The sequence below is a fragment of the Brachypodium distachyon genome, chromosome 1 (assembly GCF_000005505.3).
Source record: "Brachypodium distachyon strain Bd21 chromosome 1, Brachypodium_distachyon_v3.0, whole genome shotgun sequence".
NCBI lineage: Eukaryota > Viridiplantae > Streptophyta > Magnoliopsida > Poales > Poaceae > Brachypodium > Brachypodium distachyon.
The window spans coordinates 32,502,800-32,529,237 of record NC_016131.3 but is presented as its reverse complement, the minus strand read 5'-3'; the positions used below and the strand labels follow the sequence as shown (position 1 = coordinate 32,529,237).

The 26,438-nt window shown below is 44.9% G+C and overlaps 1 protein-coding gene and 2 long non-coding RNA genes across 3 annotated transcripts; 2 read left to right on the top strand and 1 right to left on the bottom strand.

The window, feature by feature from the left end:
* The first annotated feature begins 239 nt into the window (after positions 1-239).
* LOC112269950 lies at positions 240-11,021 on the top strand. Its single transcript, XR_002962217.1, has 2 exons — positions 240-411; positions 10,023-11,021. It is a non-coding gene; the product is annotated as an uncharacterized LOC112269950 (long non-coding RNA).
* LOC100836294 (putative receptor protein kinase ZmPK1) lies at positions 6,398-9,208 on the bottom strand. Its single transcript, XM_010229242.3, has one exon. The coding sequence runs from the start codon at positions 9,059-9,061 to the stop codon at positions 6,644-6,646; it is 2,418 nt and encodes an 805-aa protein (XP_010227544.1). The 5' UTR covers positions 9,062-9,208; the 3' UTR covers positions 6,398-6,643.
* A 13,003-nt stretch (positions 11,022-24,024) lies between the features above and the next one.
* On the top strand, positions 24,025-25,386 carry LOC106866648. The gene is made up of 2 exons (XR_001407607.2): positions 24,025-24,383; positions 24,477-25,386. It is a non-coding gene; the product is annotated as an uncharacterized LOC106866648 (long non-coding RNA).
* Positions 25,387-26,438: the final 1,052 nt, after the last annotated feature.

Sequence of the window (26,438 nt, the reverse complement as noted above, 5' to 3'; positions counted from 1 at the left end):
CTATAACTAACTAATTGATCATATATTATTTTTAACAAGTAGTAAGGAGTAGCAGTTTTTCTTTTTGAGAATCTTGTGAAAGTAGCAGAGCGGCGTCAAAATGGCATGGCGCGCAGCACAATTCAAACGAGCAACAAGATGGCACGACGCGCAGCACAATTCAAGCGAGCAAAGCGAGAAGAGAGGCCTCTTATCCACGGACGCAGCCCATCATAGCCCATATGTACCCCGCTACTACCACGACCCGCTAGGTCTATTTCCTCCCCACCCAGCCCCTTGTCGTTGTCGCCTCCACCGCCAGTCCTCGACGCGTCCCCACCTAGGGCACACCGGTGCCCGCTCTTCGTCAGGCGAGACCGCCGGATCCCACGGCGCCGACTGCAGGACGAGCGATCCGCTCCCACTCGACAGGTCATTCCCTTTCTCCTGCTTGAATCGCTGTGCTGGCTGCATTCCTGCTTTATAGTGTACTGCTTTCCTGGCGAATCAGTGGTCTCCGTCTGGCGCGCCACCGCCGCCATCGCTGGAGAACTGGAGAAGCTAACACATCCGCTACGCCCATCTTGGCGTTGAGTGCTCATGAGTTCAGTGGGTCATCTCCTGGCCTGTACCTGTCACTAAATCATCGTTTGCGATACCCAATTACACAAAGTTACATCCTGGTGCCTTCAGCAATGCTTGGGATTCGGTAGCCTACTAACCTGCACGCTTGACTTCGTAGATAGCTATCTGATGGAGCCTGATGGAGCCAGGATATTTATGTGTTGGAAGATCCCTAGTTGCCTACCCAGAAAAAAAGGGTATGAAATGGATAAAAGGTTCAATAGATCAAATTACTCATTATTCCTACTACTCTACTAGAGACAACACCACAATAGTTAGGGAAAATTGCAAATTGAAGAGACATGCCTTCATGCTGCAAAAGCGAGATATGGTATCACATCACTAATTTGTACTCCCTCCGTACCATATTAAGTGACTCAAATATGGACGTATCTATGCCTAAAAAGCGTATAGATACATGTAATAGAAAGTCACTTAATATGGGACGGAGGGAGTAGGAAAAATCTCGCTTACTAAATATGCTTAGTTCTTAGCCTGTTCTTAAAAAATTATCAAAATACTCCCTCCGTTCCATAATTCTTGTCGAAATATTACATGTATCTAGACACTTTTTAGGATACAAGAATTATGGAACGGAGGGAGTACTTGCTAAAAAATTGCAGTTGCTAGAGGAAGAATTAGCACCAACTTGAGAACCAATTCTTCTATAATTGGTATACTTGGCTACAGTTGCTTTACAGTTCAGTAAGGTTCTTTACTTTATCTCAGTTTTCACCGCTATGCATGTCACACTATCAAACTCTGAACAAATCAAGTTGGAAAGTATGATAATCAAGTCCATGCTTGAGAAATGCTTAGGATAAAGTTGAGAAAGTTTAAGCGATGTCCTCAGTGGCGGAGGCAGGGACCAGGCCAGCCCTGGCCCTGGCCCCCCCCTTGATTTCGTATTCAAAAAAATACCTAAATTCTTGTATAATCTTTGCAATTTTATCATATGAGCTTCATATTCTTATGCTTTGGCCCTCCCTAAGAAATCATCCTTCTATTCCGGTCCTCCCTATATTATTTTCCTGCCTCCGTCCCTGGATGTCCTTGCCAAAAATTAACAACACCCATGAAACTGGTCAGCGACCCTCTCTATTTTTATCAACATAACACAAGCCAGGCTCGAGTTGTCCCATTTGGAAAACATAATTAGATTCCATGAGAAGTAATCTATCACCACCAAGATCTTCCATGAGAAGCCTAGTAATCTATCACCACCAATATCTACCGAGAACAGTAGAGTTGGGATTTACCGATCGAATCAGGCATTGATTTCGGCATGTTTGTAGTGTTGTGGGCTTGTGCAAAAGCCTCGCTAGATTAGGTTGTGATTGCGAACTGAGCCAAATTGGGCCAGTCATGGGTTATGCTACGTATTGAAGTTTTTTTTTTGTTGTTGCAGCTACTACTTAATGCATTGTATGTGTATATAACCTTGTACATAATTTAGGGAGTATGTAGCGTAACGGGAAGTTAGTATGTACTGAAGTCAAGACACTTATTATGGATCGGAGTAGTATGGAGTATAAAGGTAGTATGAAGTCAAGACACTTAAAAATACCTGCATATTGTGCCTCAGTGTCATGCTTGATCGTGCTTCCACCAAATTTCGTAACAAGTGGTATCAGAGCCAGGTTGAGGGTATGCGGAAGATCTCGTTGGAGGTGCAACCGTGCAAGCATCATGATTGACGGGGCCTGGGAACAGTGCAAGGGGAAATCCAATCGGTGGAGTCGTACACTTCAGGTGGGCGGCCTGAACCATTCCATGGGCTGCAGTTGGTAATGATCGATCAGGCGTGGTGATCGGGCCATCACAATGGCTGTTGAAGACGTCATGGACCGGGACCGGAGATCACCGGATAGATTGGAGCATGGTGCATCGCAGTATAGCGGTGTGATTGGTGTGTCACAAAGGCATGGCATCACGTGGTATGTCAGTAAGCTAAGAAAAGAAGAAAAGGAATCGCGAGCATGTGCAGTACTTGTCGGATTACAATGAGCAGTACTAGTTTGGTCAGACTGGAATTAAAAAATAAGGCACGTGAGAGCTAGCAGGCAGCATCTAGCTTTGAGTAGTAATCGATTTTGTAGCCTTTAGTCAGTCGGCAGTCGGCACATGGGTTTTCGATTGAACGAGAGGCAAAGTACTTTGCCGTTGAGTTTAGCTTGGGTTCCTTTGTGTGGGTAGTGGATTCCATGAAAGAAAGGAAGGGGCCAGGTGCAGGTGCAGACGCGTGATGCAGGGGCTAGCGGCCGACGGGTTTGCAGCTCAGGGGCAGAAGCCGGGTAGGCTTTGGTGCGCGCGGATCGACAGGGCGAGTAGGACACGATGGATCATGTCAGACAAGTTTGGCTAGTGTCAGACAGCACATGGCCTAGACAGTCTGGCGGATCGACAAGGATGTCGGTTGAAACGGAAGAAGACAGTGAAATCGCTGACGACATATGAGCGTGATGTTGATGGTATCTGAATTTTGTGGCGTTGCAACACGTGGCGCATGCCTAAGGGCTTGGGTGCTTCAGCATGCGAAGACGTGGGTTGGTTCAAGATGATGCGCACATCGGAGCTTGATGTCAACAGGTGTGGGGGTGGACTTATCATCTACCATGAAGTCATGTTGAAGGTGGAGCTGGTTTCTGATAAAAGATTCTACTCGGCTGATGGATGGGCTACGGCGTAAGTCGACAGAGAGTCGAAGCCTATTTCAACAGGAAAAACGAGCAGACACGTTCGGATTGGAGCTCAGGGGTCCGTGGAAAGTGTGAACTCGGCATCGGCTTGGTACGACCTGTGGTGTTCTATGGTGGGGGCTGAGGAGGTTGGGTTCGTGACGCGGCAGACTTCGCCGACACTGTACATGTACACGGTAATAGACTAGGACACCGATGGTCAGACATATGGTCCGACTAAGTGTGTAGGGTGAGCATTGTTGGCGAATACAAGGTTCTTGTTGGTGACTGTCTATTTGGACCAAGAGATGGACGAGAGTTGACCATGGAGAATCTGCAAAAGTGGATGAGACAACTGCGAATTTGACTCGGGATGATTTAAGGCAATGACGAAATTCCTTAAAGTTTCACGCAGACAGTCAACAATAGTGAGGATGATGAGTTCAGGTAACTCTTACATGTGCCACCTAACATGTGAGTTTTTTCACTTTCACATAGATCAAGGAAGAGGCTACCAGGGTGACGATACATCGGTGTTGTCGAATATGGTGCCTTATGATCGATGCGTGATGGCGTTGAACGGATACTCCGGGATGTTGGAAACACAAGACAAGGGTGTGGGAAAACTTATTTTTCGTGGGACATTGACTGTTAATGAAGAAAAGAAGGGGGGGGGGTACAGTTGCAGGTGGAGTCATGTGATGTCAAGGAAGTAGCAGCGAGGCTCATGATCAATGGTTCAAGTCCAAAGTACACTGAGGTTCGTGCATGACGGCTTCAAGGTGCCGAAGGACATATTCGTCAAGGTGGAGTTTGTTGAGATGTGTCGAATATGTGTATGAATAGGGTTACAGCTGGACTTGTAATTAGCGGAGGTTTAGGTGTTTGAGTCGAACAATATATAAAGGCACCCGGGTTAGTAGCCCAAAGAGACTATGACAACACAATAGCAATAGACTCGTAGGCGGAGTCGACAGCTTGTGTTGGCGCCCAGGTTGGCCGGTATTGCGGTATCATGGGGTATCATGGGGAGCACCTGTAGTCATGCCCCGGGGATGTAGGCTTCGGCCGAACCTCTTTAACAAATATCGTGCCTCGGTGTCATCCTTGATTGCGCATCCACCGAATTTCGTAACAATAAAAAATAAGCCAAAGCGACAAAAATACCACTTGATCTCTCTTTGCATATTCCCAATGCTCATGCATGGAGTTTTTTCTTAAGCCTCCACGTCATCATTTTGCCTATGTGGCAAATCATTATGATGAGACTGTCTCTTATGCTGGAGAATGTCTATTCACGCAGACCAATATAAAAGCATTAAATCTCTCACATAGCTATTAAAATAAGTACTACTTTAGATACAACTTTAAGAGATGGTGCATTGAGAATATAGTCTCTTAGCATTTATTATGGGCTAAGAGACAACACCTAAGAGATGATGCGTTGGGAGCATGGTTTTAAATAGAGTGCTATTTCCTCCCTATAGCGTCGCTATAGCATATCTGAAGACCGGACGCTACGTTAAGCTATTTTCCTCGCTATGCCGCTATTCTCGCTATTAGCGTGCTAAATGGTGCTAAACGTTATTTCATATAGCGCGCTAAATATTTTTGCATCCAAAATCCAAATAGTACCATGTCGGCCTAAAGCCCTAGGTCCAAAATCTTTCAAACCTAACACGATCGAATGAGAGTGTGATCCCTAACCAACTCCACCCTGAGGGCGGCGCATTCTCCATCTAGTTCGGAATGAGTACTTTATGCTATGTTGTTGAACCGTGTGCTATGGATGTCACGCACTTTGTTTCCTTAAAACTATTTAGTCCTTTAATTATGCCTAATATCTATGTTTATGCCATGGATTTGGTCTTGCAAATGATTGGAGAACTTTTTAGTACGTTGTTATGCCGAAATCTTTAATTTTGGGCTATATTTGATATATTTATTTTGTAAACACGCTATAGCGTTTGGAGGAAGTCGCCACTAAATGTCATAGCGCGCTATTTAAAACCATGATTGGGAGAGGCCTTAGCCCCACCCCTCTTCATTAAATAGGATGATAGCATTAAAATTGTTTGCCTAAGAAAAGTAAGAGCATAATGATTATTACGCTTTGGAAGTTTAAATGAACAAGTATTTTGAGAAAACTTGCAAGGCCTATATGTATAATTAAAAATAAATGGAGTCTATGAATATACTCAATGTCAACAAAAAGTGTATGTACTACTCCATGATAGTAGGGTGTAACTGCCCGGTTGTACGGTGTATTTTCTGGTTTTCCCCATATATATACTAATATTCCGTTATTTCAAAAATGAATGCATATCCTCCTGGCCTTTGCATCCTTAGATGCCCACAACCATAATTTTATTGAAAAGATGCCAAGCATCAAGGGCGAGCTCATCAGCTTACAAAAGAGAAAGTAAAACCCCGAAGCCATCATGTGGTGTCGCGGCAGCCATTCTCCATTATCTACCACAGATCTATCGCATAGGAACAAATGCACTGGCTGAACAACAACGGACCTGAAAACAAGCACGGTACTCCAATACAACGCCTTCTAGAAGGGATCTCTTTGAGCCAACACCTTCAACCAGGATGCGATGCACTTATGTTGTGCTACTTGATCCAGCCGGAGAGGCTAGATCATGGATTTTCACCCTGGAGAACTCCTATACTTGTTGAAATTGCCAATTCCTCTTTCCATCCTTGCCATATATAGGCGAGTACTTCCTCACACAAAGCATCCTGCTAGCCATCTCTTGACGCAAAGAGGCCCTAGCCCTCTTGGATCAATGGAGAAATTGTTGCGCTCCATTCCTAGTTGCCCTTGTGCTTGGGATATAGCTACTGGCTAGTAGCCTATAGAAATTGTAAAGTATAAGTGTGTCGATCAAGTCATCCTGACCTTGAATTATGTACTACTGTTAAGTATACAACAAATATAATTTGTCTTGAACAAGTGAACTTACCTCCTGGATAATATGAGCAAAACAGGTGTTAACAAAATTTCCATCAAACACAGGTCATCATAAGATTCGACTTGATAAATCCGAATATCTGTACAATATTTTGTACCAGTACCAAGAGATCAACACAAATTTTAACATGCATACTTATAAAGGAAAAAACCACACCGTTATTATTTTGACACTGGTGCAAAATCACTTCATTTCTTACAATACAGGTCTGCATAGATCGTGCACAATTATTATTATTTTGACACTACATAATCTGGCATAGTGTGGTTAAATACGAAAATCAACTAGGCTACAAGTGGCTCATCATGCCAAACTCTTATTTTAAATGGATACACATTATAGATGCTGTGTACTGTTGCTGCATCATGCCAAACTCTTCTTTTATATGCCAATGGCTTCATCAACCGAAAGAAGCATCTGCAAAGCATTTTCCATGGTGGGCCTTTTTCTACTATCTTCTTCTAAGCATGAAACAGCCAACTTGACCATTGTTCTTGCTTGGATATTGTCGAATTGGCTGTTCAACCTGGAGTCAATGAACTCAGAGATCCATAACTGTTTTGTGCCCTCGAGCTTCAGATTTTCTGCAAGCATCCTAAGGATCCTTCGGAGGACCATTTCCACTTCCTCATCAGCATTTGATGCCCATTCAGAAACACGAGCCCCCTTCAGTAGTTCTAGGAGAACCACTCCAAAGCTGTAGACATCAACCTTTGCCGTTATTGGGACGCTAGAAACCCACTCAGGAGCTATATAGCCTCTAGTTCCACAGATCCGTGACACATTTTTATTGGACCCACCTCTGTTCAGTAGTTTTGCAAGGCCAAAGTCAGTGATCTTTGGCTCCAAGTTCTCATCCAACAGTATATTCTCAGGCTTCAGATCGCAGTGAATAACCCACTCCAAGCACTCATGATGAAGATAGGCCAATCCCTTTGCCACCCCTAGAGCAATATTAAATCTTTCGTTCCATTCAAGTAAGATCTGTGAGCCCTCGCTACTAAACAGGGTTTTATCCAATGAACCATTCTCAACATATTCTGAAACCAGTATCCTATGTGGACCATCAGAACAGAATCCCCACACCCTCACCAGATTCATATGGTAAATCCTTCCAATCACACTCAGTTCATGTTGGAATTCTTCTTCGCCTTGGTTTATGCCTGCCAACCTTTTCACTGCTATTACCCTCTTGTCTTCCAAGACTCCCTTGTATACAAGACCAGATGCCCCTCTCCCAATCTGGTCCCTGAACTGTCTAGTAGCTCTCTTCAACTCCTTGTAAGTGTATCGACGGAAATGGTTCGTTATCATTTCATAGCCAACCTCAGCTGGCCACACTCCTGTTAACTGCTTGCCCTTCCTTATCAAAAGAAACCAGCATCCTAGTGCCACGAGTGTTACCTCCACGAGAAATATCGCTGATAAGAACCCATAAAATAAGTAGAAATAGTTTGATCCATTCTGACTGCTGTCAGGCTTATCTAGAAAATTTGGAGTGGAATATTTCTTTGTTGTAGGACAGTCAAGAACATATCTGGGAACAGAAGGTTGGGAGTGAGGAATTGAGGAGTTTGACACCTCTAATTCCTTAGGAACCTTTAGATAGGTAGAATAATATAATGAGGTTACTCCACCGAAAAGGGATGACTTTGGATAGCAACCTCCCGTTCCTTGTTCTGAGTATGTGAATCCTTTGCAATTGCTGTCGTTCAAGCATATTTTCTTGCAGTGATCAAGAGAAATCGGGGCATTTTTACTTTGGTCATAACCTGGGAAGTCTGTGTAAGGTAGCTTTACAAATCTCATCTTCTGCCCATGACGAGTGAGGTTGAACTTTGGCGTGCAACCTTTTCTCCAGTCACTTGGGTCGATGATCTCATATCCAGGGGCGCATGCACAAGCGGGCATAGGTGTATACACACATATTCCATTTATACCACACAAACCGCGAGTAAAGCAGCTCCCTTGAGATGCTGCCCACATGACTGACCATCCTCCATTTTGTTCATTTAGACTATATAATCTAAGGTTTCCATCAGAATCCAATGTTATCCTCCTCATAACCTTAAGACCCCAATCAGCAGCCTTAAAAGTTAAATTATCACTTCCGCTGAAATGCCCCCAGCTATCAAGGACCCCAGTTGTGGTGGTATTAAATGAGTTTCTTTCCTTTGCCCAGATATTCTGATCAGGATTCGGCCAATAGATAAATGAGATATCCTTCTCATCATCAAACAGGGTAAGTAAATATTGATCATCAAAATGGAAGCTGTACTGCCCATGAACAAGTAACCTACTACTAGATACCAACTTTGTTGCAGCAGTAAAGTTCTGATTGGGTAGCAATGTATCAGTAGGAGAATTAAAGCTTTGCCATAGAATGATATCACCTTGGCCCTTCACGATGAGGTTCCCTGTGTCCAATAACTGAGCTCGTTCAGCATTGGAAGAGGTCACATTGTTTTCCCACACAGTCTGGCCTTGGTAATCTTTCACAACCATGCCGCCATTTGTATCTAGCACGACTTTGGATCCCCAGGAGTACACAGGGTGGAGATGATTTGCGCTCCAGATGACAGTTTTTTCAGCTGTGTGGGAGAACCAAATAGAGAAGACAAAGGCATTTTCAGAAATGTTGTTGAAGCCGCAGGTGAAAGTACCCTCTGGTGAATGGAGCACGTCAGAGCTACTCTCAACAGAGAGAGAGGAGCCTGCTGAGAGGAAATCACGAGCTGAGATGCGTGAAAGCAGATGAATCAAAGTTAGGAGGAACAGAGAGGTAGAGTGTGTATCCATAGTTGTAGGCTTGAGGCACTCGAGTTGATCTTTAGAATGATCACAAATGGGCGCTGTTATAGGAAACAACTAGCAGTACACACTCCAGAGGAGGCGATGCAGTTCCATAATTTAATACAAAATTGATAGGTGTTTCCTTTTCTTGAGAGTGACAGTCTTCTCTGTTTCGTCAATGACACAATAAAGTTATCTGTAAAGTCTTTGTTTTCGAGTTTAAGTGCTGTAGAATTGTCTCTCGTTCAGCTGGCTGATGTATACTACTGAAATAAATCTCCAGAATCCAAGGCATCTTTCCATTTGAGCCCCTCATGCCCCGTTCAATCATACATCACGTACCACATTATTGGTCAATTCCACTAGTTCACTCTGCAATTCTAGTTATGCCATTGGTTATGGTTATTTATGAAAATGCCACCGGTCTATTAGATCTTCTTCTCTTTTTGCCTTACACAAGTGTTACCGTGAGTCAAAGCCCTGTTGAGGAGAAAGTCGTGCAGGCTTCGATGCAATCGGACTAGGGGCACTTTGGTCATTTTGGACTTGGCTAGACCATTCGGCCTTGTTTGGTTGGGCTTAAAAGTGATTTTTAACTTTTGGCTTATAAGCAGTTTTAAGCCCAGGTAAACAGGTCTCAAACTTCGAAGGGCTTTGACTGACGGCAAGGCCTGTGCATGTCAAAAAGAGAAGAAAGTATAGCAGATCAGTGGCATTTTGATAAATAGCCATAAAGCAATGACACAACTAAAATACCAGGGTGAACTAGTGGCATTGCCATAATTTACCTAACTCGATGAGTTTTTTTTTTGAAGAAATATCTGCGAGTAAATAATTTGCTAGTTTCCTAATTTTTGTAAGGAAGAAATGGTAAACTTTGAAGGATGTCATTGCTGAACATAGCCTTATTTCAATGGAGTAGCTTCTTGTGCTTTTCCTGGGAGATTGATAGCTTTGTTCTGTTCAGGCAACAGTTCCGCTATCACGCCAAGTTGTGTTTCAAGTTTGAACGTTCTAGCATTGTCCTTTTAAGGCTTTCAGCTGGCTGATGTATACTCTTGAAATAAAAGTCCAGAAGTCTGCTTCAAGCCACTCGTTATTTATTCAATGATTCGCCACACAGTAGAGTACAATTGGACATAAATACTTTATACTTGCATATTTCAACCGTGTGGTGACAATGAGATGCACGAATAATTTCGTTTGCCAGTTCCAACACAGGTTGTCTGCAAGATCCAAAAGGGGCTGCTCCCCCAGATGTTGGGCAGCTGTTTTGGGCACGTCTTGCTGCTGAACCTGTAGGGTTAGAGCGATGTCGCTCAGGTTCTTTTATGTATGCGGTTAACTTATGCAAAGACACTATGATTTCCATGAATGAAACTGGGGGACAGCCCCTTTTGATAAAAAAAAAATTAGTATCAGGAACAAACGGTAGGTTTCACGACATGAATTTCGCTGCTGCAAATAGACAGATAGTCCTCCTTTTCAAAAGAAACTGACATCTGACAGTAACAGCTGAATTGAACATGCGAACAGTGGGATGACAGTTTATGGCTTCATGCATTGCTTGATTCAAAGAGTGAATGCATAATTATCTATGCATTTGGTTTTCTTAACAATAATTAGCATGACTGGAGAATGGAGACTTCAGCACTTCACAGATTTATCTCTCGGGGAGCCACCTCTTATTCTACTGTCCCTTAGCGGCATAAATTTGGTCAAGACTTGGCGTCACTCTTCCAGTGAATCTTTCCACTGATGCCCTAGATATCGTGGCGCCCATGGGCAACGCCTCCCGACGAGGGACAGAGGGCTCTACGCCTCTAGCTCCCACGACAGCTCTGTCTTCTTCTGTCACGCACTCACGCCTCGTTCATCCATTTCTCCTTGTAATCTGATGTAAAACTGCCCAGTTGTTTTGAGTAATATAACAAACGGTGGGGAACCTCCCCCTGTCATTCTCGAATAGCTGGTGATATATCAAAGCTTAATATCAAAATTCATAACGATCACATATGTTGCCATATCAAGCTAGCTAGATAGCCGATAAATAGGAAAATCAATTATATTATTAATATAAGTGATATCTCAAAGCTTAAGATGTGCAATGGGTACATAATAAGAGAGCCGAAGCTTCAGATATTACATGGAAATAACTGGTGAGTTCTTGAGACCCCCAAATAAACAAATGTTTCGAAATTTGGTATTATTCTCTGGAATGAAGTTCTAAAATAAACATATGCTTCTTTTTATCTGACGGTGACCTTTGCCCACTGCACCAACCTAGTCATGGGGCATAAAGACGACCTGAAGAAAGAGAGGAAACTGTGAGAAAAATAATCAATTGGACATGAATAAGACTATTGAAATTAATTCTAGTTGTGGAAGGCAGATAAATGACAATAACTTGCTTAGAGAATTACTATATTTATATATAAACCAACGCCTCATTCTAACAGTAACCAAAAACTGTACTTGAAGGGCTCAGTAAAAGGAAATTTATAACATATGCTACGGAGAAGTTTCCTGGATGCTGTTTCTTATAAGCTACAGCCCGCAAAAATAATACTCCCTCTGCCCATGTAGAATGACAAAATATTACATACATCCAGAAGCTTTTTGGATATAGATACATCCATATTTGGGCAAATTTGAGTTATTTAATAAAGGACGGAGTGAGTAATATTATCCTTGTAGTTATGAAAGGAAGATACAAAGATTTCTTAGATACCAACAAGTAAACAAAGCTATACTTGAACTAGAGCTTGATAAACTGAAATTTGACCATGTCGACTAGATCGATAGATAGAAACTTATTTTGACACAGACGACTACCATAATAGTTGATCCACCCCAGCTATGAAATGAGCGCTAAAGAAACATACACCACTCCAAGTACATATGGCTCCATAAACTAGATTTTTTTGTAGGGTAATAAAAACTTGAAAACACTATTCATTTTTAAAACATTTCCCAAAACTATGTCATTGATCGATGCACCATGAATCATCCCCGAATCAACTAAGCGTCAATCAAAAACATCCTACATAAGTTTGTGTAATGATTTATGCTCCTACTCTAGTCCAAAAGGAAATATAACTAGTATAGCAATATCTTAGAAAATCAATGGAAAATGGATGAAATAAGTTTGAGAAAATACCAGGACGGCAAGGAGTGTGGTAATCTACTCCGAGTCTGACTCCGAACTGTCAACAAGAATAGGATGCACTTGGCTTCCAATCTTGGGATCCTTGTATCTTGAGTTTGAATTGAAGTGTGATCTCGTGCGTTGTGCCACAGGCTTGTGCTTGTACTCGGTACGAAACTCTAGTTTTATGGGAACTAACATCCCCTCAAATTGAAGTTCCGGAGAATCTTCTCCGCAGTTGCATGCATCAACGGAAGACATGCCATGTTCCTCCTCCTCCTCCTCCTCATCGTCGTCGTCGTCGTCCTCCTCCTCCTCCTCCACCTCCTTAACTTCACTAGTTACATCAGCGGAAGGTATAGTATGTTCTTCCACAACTTTGGATTGCCCCTCCTCCTGCCTATCATCTAAGATGGACTCAACTCTCGACACCTCATCAGTGGGCATCTCGTTCAGGTCTAATGGCATACTTTTTCAATGTGTTGCCCAAAGAATAAACAATGCTAATGGTGGTTGTAGAGAGGGGAGAGGGGAAAATACTCTGCGGAGGAATGATGATAGGGGAACAAGACACAAGAGGTTTTATAGGGATACTAAATGTTTTTTGACCGTTGGGACGGGGAGGGGTTCATGTTTGTGACCGTTGGGGAGATATCCGAATGTTTTTTGACCGTTGGGACAGGGAGGGGTTCAAGTTTGTGACCGGTGGGGAGATATCCGTTGTAGAGAAAAGAAGAGTGCAAGTTTTGAAAGGAATATTTCCATCAATATTCTATCAGTTGGGGAGAGGTTGTATATGGACACCAGAGGTTTTTTTTTTACCATTGGGGCGGGAGGGGTTCAAATCTGGGACCGTTGGGGAGTTGCTTTCTGTTTTGAAAATTCTATCCGTTGGAGAGAAAAGAAGAGTACAAGTTTTGAAGAAAATCTTTGGCATTAATATTATCAGACAAGAAGAATATAATGTATCGGTTGATTTCAGCTAGCAGTCATCCTTCTCCACGTGTCTAGAGATATCTCAGTCTATATTCGCAGGACACAATGATTGTCTTCCCCTCATCCGGTAGCAATTGAAAATGCATCACTTTTAGGGTGTGTTTGGGACGGCTCCTCGGATTTGGTGGAGTTAGTCATTCATAATTTCACTTTTTGTAGAGCTCGAGTAAAATAAGAATACACAACATCTCTTAATTATTTACAGCTCCAGCTCCATGATAAAGTGGAGATATGAATGGCCAGCTCCACCAAATTTGTGGAGCTGGAGGTGTCGCAGACACACCCTTAGTATCCTAAAAACTTCCATGCTTGCATTTTAGCATGCATTTCTTTCCCAATAGTTCCTTGTAGGGCGCAATGACTCTCTCACCCTTACATGGCAGTATTTTTTTTTCACATGTTGTCGGGCGCAACGGCTCTTACTCCTTCATATGGTAGTCATGCCAAATGCATTTTTTTAATAGATCATGCCAAATGCATCATTGCACACTTTAATCTCCTTGCAATTTCCATTCTTCTTTTTTTAGTAAGAATATACATAAGGTAAGGAAACGTATTGTTGCATCCCATGGCAAAGCGAGGAGCATCCAGAGAGGAGTCTGAGTCTTCCACAATGACGTTGACACATATATAAGGAGATGGAGGCCCCTATATAGGAGGACTAAGCAAAACCAGATTGAAAAGGCTCAAGTTTAACTAACTCAGTTCAGGAGACATATTCATGAAGAAACCCTAGAGTTCCGAGAATATTAGACATGCAAGACACCCCCCATTCATACGATAGTTGTAGATTCCATCTAGCTAGCTTGTACTTGATGCCCTTTATCATTCTTCTCGAGATCCAAAGAGAACAACATGATGTAGGGTTGTTATCCTAGCATGAACCTGTATACATCGGTGGCACATGACGATCCACTAGGAGCATCCTCCTCAAACGGTTCATATCTTTGGGAATTTCTTCTCGGGGAGATTGGTCCAATAGTTGGGTGTGCCGGAGCTGAAAACTCAATCAAAGATAACTAAAAGACTCTTCAAGATCAAAAACTAAATGCAAACTCCTAATGCTAGGGTTGATCTTACTGAATCATTGAAGAATCGGATGGGTGGCATGTGAACATGCATCCGACAAGCCGAGGATCTGACCGAGTCCTCTTATAAGCCAAATCTTAGACGCTGTATCACGAGAGGTGGGACTCACTGTGCACCCTCTTATGGTGATTCTGACCCTGAGAAAAGGAATAAGTTTAACACGATTCGCATGGAAAGGAATGATCGCTCCACACCTCCTCACAACGAGAGGGATCTTGAGGTAGGACATTGCTGTGACTAGAGAGATCATCACAGACATTAACTCGGTGAAGACCTTGCTCCCTCAAATGTAAGCAACATCATCAATGATCACCTAAGATGTGTGAGACGTTCATGGACTCCATCTAGACGGTAAACCTCATGACTGGCAAGGAGTGTGGTAATCTACTCCGAGTCTGACTCCGAACTGTCAACAAGAATAGGATGCACTTGGCTTCCAATCTTGGGATCCTTGTATCTTGAGTTTGAATTGAAGTGTGATCTTGTGTGTTGTGCCACAGGCTTGTGCTTGTACTCGGTACGAAACTCTAGTTATACGGGAACTAACATCCCCTCAAATTTTCTCGTCTTGAGAAGTTCCGGAGAATCTTCTCCGCCGTTGCTTGCATCAACGGAAGACATGCCATCCTCCTCCTCCTCCTCCTGCACCTCCTCCTCCTCAACTGGGACAAGCACAAACCAAAACAACCAAAAGAAACCGCCGAGTATGGCATCCACCGGAACGAGAGGCAAAACCCGAAACAACTAGCGGAGCCACCCGAACTCCACCCCGCGTGAAGAAACCACCAGCATAGAGACACCGATAGGAAGCCCCTGAGAACGCATGCCCGGAAATGAGTTCATCTGGGAAGCACCAATGGAAGGCTCCATTGAAACCATGCCTAAAAAAGTCCAGTGTAGCGGGCAAATCCGGTGCACAAAGCGATATCACAAATGGAACTCCTAAACACGCATGACACGTGCTAGACCAAGCACAAACAACTCAGAAGAGAAAATGAACAACTGATTATGGATGGCACCCGGGGTCATCGGGTCTAGCCTTACCAGACCCACACTCGTACCCTTACCCGATACTAGGTCAAAAAAAAACCCGGACCCAGCCCCAATACGGGTCTCGCAGACCCACGGGTATACCCGACCTAGATCAACAAATAGATCAATAAACAGTTCATTGTAAAAAAATCACAATTCCACAAAATTTATATACCACGTGTGAATAATTAACAAATCTAAGCTCAAATCCACCGCATAAAATTCTAATCAAGGACCACGATGAAAAGTTGCCCAAACTAAACTCTCCAAAACCGTTTTAGTACTCTCGTGATCTCCCAAATCCATACAGAATTACTACACTCAGTAAAGAATAACAGATCAAACTAGGCAGTAAGGAGATGGTTGCAATGGGCGTTGGGCTGTTGCCGGCCGTCTCCTCCTCCACCGGAGCCCTCCACCTAGAAAAATGGGCGGAGGGGAGAGGGCGTTGCGCGCCTGCAGAGGGCCGGAGCGAGACGACGCGACCACGTACATGAGCCGCTGGCCGCGATGGGAGATGGTGGCCTCCCGGTCTGTTGCTCCAGCGGTGGAGGGAGGAGCCGTGAGTGGAGGCAACAACAGAGGCCGATGGGGGCGGGAGGAGAACTGAATCGGGTTCTAGCCTTCTAGGGCGGCGGAGGTCCCGCTTCTACTCCGTTCAATTGCACGTACCGATTCGCCTGAGGCTTTTTCTTTCCACCCGAGCGAGAACTCGCTCTGTTCCGATTCCATCGCCGTGGCCGCCACTGCTCGTCTACCTCCCTCCTGCCTCCGCCACCGCCGACGCCGCGCGCTCGCCTTCTCCACCGCCGCCGGCGCGCCTCGCCCGTCTCCCCCCAACGCGACCGGAGCCGCCCGTACCTCCCGTCCCGGCGGCCGGAGCCGCTCGCCTGCCTCCCATAACCGCCGCCGCTCGCCCGCCTCCCTCCACGGGCTCTGGCGCCGGCTCCAGAAGCCACTCCCGCTGCCGTCGCCGGATTCCACTGCCACCGCCGCCTCTGCGTCCCTCTCCACGCCGTCCAGCTGCTGTAATCGTGCCGCCCCAAGCTCTTCGTCGGCGAGCTGCTCCTCATGGACGGCCATGGCCTCCCACTCATCTCATCTCAGTCCGCAAGTCAGCCCGGACCTTCAATTCATTCACACCGCGGTTTGCTTGGGCACTTTCATGCGCGCGACATGCTTGTGATATTGCCTGTGCGCGCATCAAGAAAAGACATACTTTTGTTTTTCTTTCTAATTTATTGGCTTGGAAGATTATGTTTTTCTTTCTAATTTATTGGATTGGAAGATTATGCATGTCTGGATCGAATATCTTGGGATCAAAATATTTGACAAGATTTCTGGCCTCATTTCAGTTCCTCGCCAAGCAAAATCAGTAAAAATAGCTTCACGGAAAAATTGTATGGCGCATAAATATGTAGAACGTTTTGATGACATGAAATCATTTTCCGTATATATATAGCAAATCAGTACTCGTATCAGATAGCCAAGACAAAATTTTAGCTCAAGGGTATTATAGAATTTTCAATAAACAACTCAGACAATAGGCTGAGATGACAAAATCCAAAAAGAACTGGGTTGAAACTTCTCAAGGGCTTCTCCGCACCACAGTTTCTGTGGGTAGACATGCTACGGCCGTTTTCTGAAGAAGCTGAAGCCGAAAAGAACTGGCCCTAAGCGTGGATGGCTCGATGCCTTTCACCTCTCTCGGCTCCGTGACCTACCACCGAGCCGCTACTTTTTCCACCTCCAGATTGCCGCCGCCGCCTCCTGACGCTGCTGCTCGCCTCCGCTTACTCGCTCCTCCGCCGCCACCCGCCCTACGTATCCGTTCTAACATCTCCCGGAATTGAGGAAGATGGATGGTTTCTTTCATGAATTTTGGTTTGTATGTTTGATATTTAATATTTTTGCAAATTGCGGAGAACATATGTTGTTTGCGCAATGTCACTATGAAGCATAGACTGATCATCTAATCATGTTCATTCACTACTACAAAAATGTTTATCAGTAACGGTAAAAAATGGCTATCAGTAACGGGCAGACCGCCCGTCACTAACTTCCTGTCACTAATGTGGGGTACATCAGTGACGGGCGGTCAGCCCGTTGCTGATGTTATGCACATCAGTGGCGGGTCCTTGTAGGGACCGACACTGATATCATTTTTCACATTTAAAAAAAAAGGCTGGGCATTGGCCCAGCCCGCACGTTCCCGTCGCCACGCCCATGCCTCAGGAGCAGGCATCCCTGATCGTTCCCCGTCGCCGGCATCTGCAGGCAGCCCATCTCCCCGGCCAACAACGAATCGATGAATAGAGATGATCGAACACACAACATGGACACAAATCAGATCAAGAACCCTAGCTTGGACACAAATCAGATCAAGAAATATGGCATTGCTTCACATCAAGATCCAAAAATTTGATGAAAAACAAGGAAAAAAAGAACCCTAGCTAGTCCTGAACGCAACCCATTGCAGCCCAAACCTAACCCATGCCACCGCTAGCTGGAGATGCCGCCGTCGCCGCCGCTCACTGCAGACGCGTGCGGGAGGAGAAGATAGGCCGGTTCCGGTAGCCTCCGGCCCAGATCCGCGACGGGGAGGTGGAGATCGAGACGGGGAGATGGAGAACCGGGCTGGGAGAGAGGGGGATCGGGTGCTCTGGGGAGGGAGGAGGAGAACCGGGCACGCTGGGAGAGAGAGGAGCACAGTGCGGCAACTGCACGGGCTGGGAGAGAGGAGGGAGAAGAAAGGAGAGGGAGAGATGGATGCGTGTGGACTGGGGAGAGGAAGGAGGAGAAAACGGGCAGAAGTGAGGGAGGGAGGTGGCGGCGGCAGGGAGAAAGAGAGGCAGGAGTGGGGGTTAGGGTTAGGTTGTATTATATATGCAATGGGGTTGGTTCCGGGACTCAAATAAGTTGGGTTGGCCCATATAAGCATTAGTGGCAGGCGTAGCTATAGGACCCGTCACTCATGGCCCGAACATGATTTTTTTTGTATTTTCTTGCTTAGTATAAAATACAACTATTTTATAACTTATAATTGGCTTATAAATTTATGAATATGGTCTAGTTTATGTGAAAATTGGATAGGTGTTATTTGAACCATATTAATTGTAGTTGTTTCACAAAACACCTCATTTTTTGCATTTAGATATAACCAAGAATACATTTTTCAACCAAACATTTGACATTTCTTTGGCAACACTGTTTGGTGGTAATATACACCTATGTGCAATAAATAAATACATCATCATGAATTAGGACATGGAAATGGACAAAACTTTAATCATTTGGCTTAAACCATAAACTCAACTGTGGAAAACTACAAAATTGTACCACATAAGTCATTTTTCAAATGCTAATATATGATATTATTGTTCCATCATGTCGAGCAAGAAAAACTAAGACTTCAGCAAAAATAATCACATTTTTCTGGGTTTTTTATGAATTAGTTATGATTTTTCCAATATCCAAAGGTTTCCCGGGCTCATCAATGGCGGCCCCTGATATTGAGCCCGCCACTGATGTGTGCTTTTCTGAATTTTGTTATTTTTGGCATCGAACCATTAGTGATGGGCCTCCCGGGCCCGTTACTGATGATTGGTCATCAGTGACGGGCGTACGACGCCCGTCACTGATGAGGCGTCATCAGTGACGGGTGCGGTACGCGACCGTCACTGATGTTGGTCATCAGTGACGGGCACGAAAGGCCCGCTACTGATGACGGTCATCAGGGACGGGCGCGAAAGGCCCATCACTGATGTCTCGTCACATATACACGTTTTGTCGTAGTGATTTTTAATGGAATTTGGGACAGCCTAAGGGGATGTAATTTGTAAGATCTGACATTGAATAAGCACTGCAAATTAATTACTTTCTCTAGACATGACTTAGTGTATAGATGCATTTAAATTTAGTCAAAATTGAGACACCCTTTGTTGGACGGAAAGACTATGAAACATTATGTAGCTAAACCGAGCACATTCTGTTTCCCAAGATGTGTGCTGCATATTCTATTTTACTGTCAGGCGTGCCATGCGTTTCTAATACGGCATTGATTTGTATGAATGAGATATCTGATGGGGAAGGTTAGCTTGAAAGGACATTCTCGAGTCCTGCCTCTCCTTCTCTCCAAGGTACTGAAGTCATTTGTCATTATCAGCTGGATGGGAGATGCCGGAGTCACGACGTATGTTTTTCTTTGCCTTGCGCTCATTTTCTTGCGCGTTTTCCTTTAACTGACTAAGAATCTGTACGTTGTGAAGGTGGGTTAATCAAATATGTAACATTCATGGTCGATTTGAACTGGCCAATTCAACTAAAGAGGCTTTATTGATTGGATCTCATATGCTAAGAATTTCATGCTGTGGTTCTTGTAGTAACTGAGGAGATATCACTGATAAAAGTATTATATTTGAAAAAAATCAGGACACTGTCAATTGATGCTGGCATGTATGATGGAGCTTTGGGCCTTATTTTTGCAATTTCTGCTCTGAAGGTTTTGGAAGTTTACCCGCAAAAAAAAGAAGGTTTTGGAAGTTACCGGGAAACTTCAGAGGTTAACTAAACCAGTTGAAGTTGGAGAATTATATAGTGTTTCCATTATAGCAGTGCTCTTACTATGTTATCACCTTAGTGTGTTTTCCATTCACTGCAATTTGCAGTCAAGTGGGTGCCCCCTGGCGTTGGCTGCTTCTGATTGTCCACGAGACCACAGCACGTTAGAGCTACAGTATCCTCTACATACGGAAAGAGAGGATGAGGAGCCTTGTGGTTGTGGGAGGAATTCACCCGGAAAAGGCAAAAGCAGATGAACGGATCCATAATTATTGCAGGCTTGAAAGCACTCGAGTACAACTGCACGATCTTGACTGCTTTCAAACGTTTCAGAAATTCCCTTGAGTTCCCCATTTAAAGAGACGAGAAGCTGTGAGCGTTGAACGTATTTGGATCGGGGATTATCCCCCAAAAGTATAGGTTGTCTAACCACATGAACTTTACCGGGACGCCAGAGAAGGACTCCAATATCACAGAAGATCAAACCAACAAAAGCATCATGACACACCAGCAAAAACTCATCAAATCTATATGAACGGATTTGCGAGTATAGAAACTCAAAATCCGCAAGATCGAACACATCGAATCTGCGGCGAGTAAAACTCTCTGGCCCCGTGGCGCTGTCCAACAAGACACCACCGCAGCAGAGGAAGAAACAGAGTACCTTTATTCTTGACGGCATCGCACCCTTCGCCATAGCGTTGTCGATGAAGACCACAAGACTAATAATGCTAAAAACTTGACACATCTAGCAGGAACCGAGGTTCCCCCCACCTCACAATGCCAAGATGGCGGCAGGAGGTGAGGGGAACCGGCGAATCCGGACGAAGATGGCACGCTTTGAATCGAACCCTAATTTTCCTCCATTGTTATCTGGCGGCGGGAGTCTCCTAGTGTCAAATTGACATGTCGTTTGTTCGTTTGCCAAGTGTTAATTTATCACATCTCTCGACGGTCACATGTCAAATGTCTACTCTTTAAATTGTCCTCATCCAATTCTTTTCAATTCTATCATCAACAAATATGTATTCAATAATATTAATTCAGAGATAGATAAAACAGTACAGTGCAAATGACATAGTCCAGATATCTCGAATGACAAAATTCAAATATTTCACATGACCATAATGCTAAAATAAGCACAAATCAACATTAAACACTTGAAATTGTTGTCCATCATAGATGACATGGCATGAGTGCAGGAGAGAAAGAAAACTATTTGCTTTGACCAAACTGATGTCCGGCTTGCCAAAGCAATGCCAAATTTAACTAGCATTTGGTATGTCCGCGGACAAACGGACGAATAACATCAATATAGCGAATCCTGTTGGATCGTTTTTCTTTCTCCACGGACAAAATCGGATAAAAAATGAACAAATGGCTAGAATTTGGCGAGTGTACTTGGAGATGTTCTAAGTACCGTAGATGGTGTCTCGCGCGCTTCAGCTGGCCCTGAATATACTGCTGAGATGAAGCTCCAGACTCCAGGATATCATCCGTTTTGAGCCACGTATGCTTTGTTCAATCATTAATCACGCAGCTGATAAGTCAAACAAATAGTACTCCACTTAAGTATTTCAACTGTGTGGTGACGACGATGTACTACCAACTGGCCGGTTGTCTGCAAGATCGAATTGATGCCAGGAAGAAATGTTAGATTGGCCGGCCACATGAATTTCACTACTGCACGCTGCATGCAGCTAGGCAGACGGTCTCCCCCAGCCTTCATTTTCAGAAGAAAAAGAGTAAAGACGTTCAACATTCAAACAGGAAAATAACAGTTTGTGGCTTGATACATTGCTTGATTCAAAGTGAATGCATATAATTGTCCGTGCATTTGGATTTCATAGGCCGGAGAGCGGAAACTTCGCAGATTTATCCCCAGTTGTCTGATAACATGAGTACTGTTGGCATTCTGAAACTACAGCAACAAGCTTTCCAATCACAAAGCTACTCCTCTGGTACGTGAATAGCAACAAGCTTTCCAATCACAAAGCTACTCCTCTGGTACGTTTGGCCGTGAAATACTCCCCCGTCCCATAGAATTGTACAGGAGTATATAAGTGCGTGTGGACGTCAGACTTTTTTTTACCGACGTCACGTAGGATAAAATCTGACGTCGAAGAAATAAATAAAAAAGACACAGGCCTTCTTTTAATTAAGAGATGGTCTCTTCACAAGAATGATAAGACAAAGATAATGCAAATTTCCAATTGTACTAGATTTTGCCTTTTCATAACATTTATTTAGTTAATTTTATTTATCTAAGCATTAATTTTAAGATATAACACTAAGAGATAACTCATTATACAACATTTTTTGTTGTCTAATGACGTGAAACACCTAAAATAAAACAGTTCTATCAACAATTGTACTTGTACATGCCCTGAATCCTCTCTCAAGCTACTCTTTTCGTCGGTGCTACTAGCTTTCCTGCTATGATTAGCAAAACAAGTATTAAAAAAATTGACCTCTTTGATGTGACATTTTTTCATTTTTTATGTGACATTTTCCATGGGTACCACGGCTCAGCTGTACGTGACATTTTTTTATCAGTACTACGGCTCAGCTCTATGTGACATTTTCCATCAAGATCTTTTTTTGACCACAAGTACCCGTTTTATTGATCAGCAAATAAGTTTACATCTCGAATGAGAAAGGGTACAATAGAGGAGGGAGGAGTATCCAGCCAACTCTAATTGCAGGTTACCACCTTTTTTTCCGAAAGCCTAAAAGGCTGGCTTTCGTCTGCAGGGAGATAAGAGATGCTTTAATCCCTTTATAATGCTTTAGTCACTAAGCAGGTAGTCTTCTCCTTTAAGAGCTTTTGGAAAATTAAGAGTAAATTTCACAAAAACTACTACTTTTGAGGCTAGGTTTCAATTTGGCACAACTCTTGAGGCTTGTAACAGGAAATTACTACTCTAGTATAGACACACCATGTACTTGAGGTCAGCGCCGGCGAGGACGGCAGAGGTGGTGAAATTGTAGTCGAAGTTAAGCGAGGTGACACGAGGAAGGCACATAGGTAACATGACTAGGAGCACGGACGGGAAGCTGAGGATGAGTCTCGCCATGGCAATTGAACTAAAACTACGACAAGAATTGAGAACGGAGGGTGTAGAATTGTTTTCTATATAGACGCTGAGTAATATATACGCAAGTTCTACGAACCAGCTGCGCTAGTGGTAGCACTGTTCAGACAGTAAATAAACTCATCCTGTGCAAAACCAAACCGAAAACCAGAAGAAAATAACTGAAACCAAACCGAAAGTTCGGTTTTACCTGTTTTCGGTTCCGATTAGCCAAACAGTTAACCGTATCGGATTCGTTTTTTTCGGTTAGAAACCGACGGCTTTCGACTAAACCAAAAAACCCCTAAACAATGGATATAAAATATATGATGCGGCAGCACTACTACAAAACAGTGCATATGTGACGAGTCATCAGTGAGATGATGGTCATGAATGACGGGCCTACCACGCCGTCACTGATGACACGCCATCAGTGACGGTCGCGTGCTCGCTAGCCACTGATGACCAATGCCCGTCACTAATGGTTCAATGTGAAAAATAGCAAAATTCACACAAACACACATTAGTGGCGGTCTTTTCATCTAGGCCCGTCACTAATGACTCATGGAGACCTTCGAACATTCAAATAATCATAGCTAATTCATAAAAAATCAGAAAATATGATTCTTTTTGCTAAAGTCTTATTTTTTTCTTGTTTAACATGATGGAACAATAATATCATATGGTAACAGTTGAAAAACTACCTAGTTAGTTCTATCTTGTTATTTTCTACAGTTGAACTTGAGGTTTAAGCCAAATGACCAAGTTTTGTCCATTTTTATGCCATCGTTCGTGATAATGTATCCATGTTTTGCACAAATGTGCTTCTTCTCATGACAAACAATATTTTCCATTTTAGTTATACAAAAATCATGTTATACTGAAAATGAAAAAGAAACAAATTTTATACACATCAGTGGCAGGTTTTTCTGTCCAGCCCGCCACTGATGGAAACAAAGCACAATCCGTGTGCTGCGTTCTGATTGGCTGAAGCAGTTGTGGCATGGATCGATGACGTGGCACCTCCCCATCCAAAGATCCACTCTTTCCTCTGTCTCTCTCTCTCTACATCTCACGCACTCCTCTCCCGATCTGATCTCCACACGCACGCACTCAACTCCTCTGCCTCCACCCTCTTCTTCCCCTTCCTCCACACAAGCTGCAGCTCCTCTCCCTTCCTATCTCCCTTCCGCCTTGCCCATCTCCCTTCCTCCGTTGCGCAGCACCTGGAGATAGGAGTAGCGGCGCCGCCCCTTTCCTCTTCTACGTCGAGCAGCAGCCGTGGCAGTGCACGGTGGCGCCGGATTCGCCGGCCACGACCCAGCCCGGCATGGGATCCACCTCCCTTGGCCCCCCAGCGGCCGGATCCGACCTCCCCCCCCCCCCACACAGCCGACCGTTCCGGCCGAGATCGACTCCGCCGCCGCCGGTAACCCCCCCCCCCCCCCCCCCTCTCTCTCTCCCTCCATCTCCATCTCTCGTTCTCTCTCTCACCCTCTCTCACCATCTCTCTCTCACACAGACCATCACCGACGAGACGGACGGCCTGGTTCACCCCCGCATGTGGAGGAGCAGCAGCACGGACGGCCTGGAGCACCGGCAGCGATGCGTGGAGGAGCACTGGCGCTAGTTTGATTTGTTGTAACATTTGATTAATTTGCTTGATTTGTGATTTGGGGAATGGAATGATATCCGGCTGCCGGCGTGAGGATTGGGGATTAGGGATTTGATATGTAATTTTGGATTAGGGAACGTGAGGGCCGGTAGGGCCATTTCTATTTTTTTTCTTCCAAAAACTACATCAGTGTCGGTCGTTGTCTGGGGGATGACTCCGGGTAGGGTCTAGACGACACACTTTAGCCGACATAACGAAGGCAAAACCGGTACAAGCATGTACGCCGGCATCCATAAGCCAAACTAATGCTAAGCCAGCATACCAAGTGTATGCCGGCATGACTATCTTGTCTTGTATGATTGCAGGATAAGGACAGGTACTCTGATCTCGGCTACCGCCGAGATGCCTCAAATGTCTCATCCTTGTCTCCTGGCGCAAAGTAAAGAAGCGTTATCTTTATCACAGGAAAGTAGTCGCTGCTTACGTTGTGGTGCCAGGCCTATGCAAAAGAAGCACCGAAAGAGAATCTCTGATGGAAGCCGGCAGATGGCTGCTGTACTTGTTGCAGGGAGCCAGGGAAAATAAAGTTGTCTTGTCCCCTGCGGTGCCACCCGGAGCGAACCAAGGCGTGTGCCCGGCGGGGCCCAAAGAAGATAATGTTAGGCTCTGGCCCGCATGTCAGTGTGACATGGGCGGTCCATAAATAGAGCACCACCCCTCCCAGGAGAGGTATCCAAAACTTAGGCATCTAGGGTTTCCCCCTTCTTCTTCTTCTTCCTCAAGAATACTGCTCAAGGAGCACCATTGTAGATTTTTACTATCTCGGCTTATACTACAAAGCAGGAGTAGGAGTCCTACCTCGGCAAGAGGGCTCCGAACCTGGGTAAATCTGTGTGTGCTTGTATATTTGTGCGTGTTTCCCAGCACGTCCTCCCTCCTCCGGTTCCTCCTTCGTCCGTCGGCCCCAAGATAAGCCATCCCATGACATCTGCCGTGACACCACCACGACAGTTGGCGCCCACCGTGGGGCCAACAGTGGCGCTGGCTGGAGTTTTCATCCGGACGGGAAGCTTCCTCGTCACCGGAGAGCGCGTGGTCTCCGGTTTGGTCCAGAGATTCGGCTCTCTAGGCTTCATCGACAACAACGCGGGCTGCTTCAACAACGCACCGCTTCCTTGCGCGGGCCACTTCATCAACTTCGGCATGCATGAGGTTTATGTTGCTACTGATAGTCCCTGCAGGTACCCAGAGCGGGTGGTGGTGGCCGAAGATCCCCCCGCCGTCTGCACGGTTCGCGGCCGGCATGTCGACTGCCCCGCTGACCGTGTGGAGGTCATGGTGACGGCTCACGGCGTTGATGCTGGCAGGGGCGCTGCAGAAAGTGGCGGTCCCAAGCAAATCACGGCACATCAGCCCTGCCGTCAAAGCCGACTCAGCTCCAGACCTCCATCGAACGGCTGACCGCGCTGGTGGCATCGAACGCCAACCCGACCCAGCTGCAGACGGATTTGGAGTTGGAGCGACAGAAACTGCTGAAGGCAGCTGTCGACGTGGCTCACGCTCGGCAACAACTTGATATTTCGCTCCGTGAGTATAACAATGCGCATGGTCTCAGTTCTACCGCACAGCTAACGAGCAGAATGAGGCATACATGAGATTGCACGGCAAGCCTAGTGCATCTCAAGTCATTCACTCGGCAGCAGGTGCTGATGCCGGGTTGACAGGCAAGCGTCCTCGCCTGGTGGCAAACGGGACAAAAGTGTCAACTCGGGCCGAGATAAGCAACTAGAGCGTTATGACCCGGCCTTGGCCGATAAGCAAATGGTCAGGAGGGTTGATGACAGCCAAAGTGGTCTGCGTCCCGGCAAC

Excerpts from the sequence above, each read along its gene's own strand:
- LOC100836294 (XM_010229242.3), bottom strand. The coding sequence starts at position 9,061 with ATGGATACACACTCTACCTCTCTGTTCCTCCTAACTTTGATTCATCTG.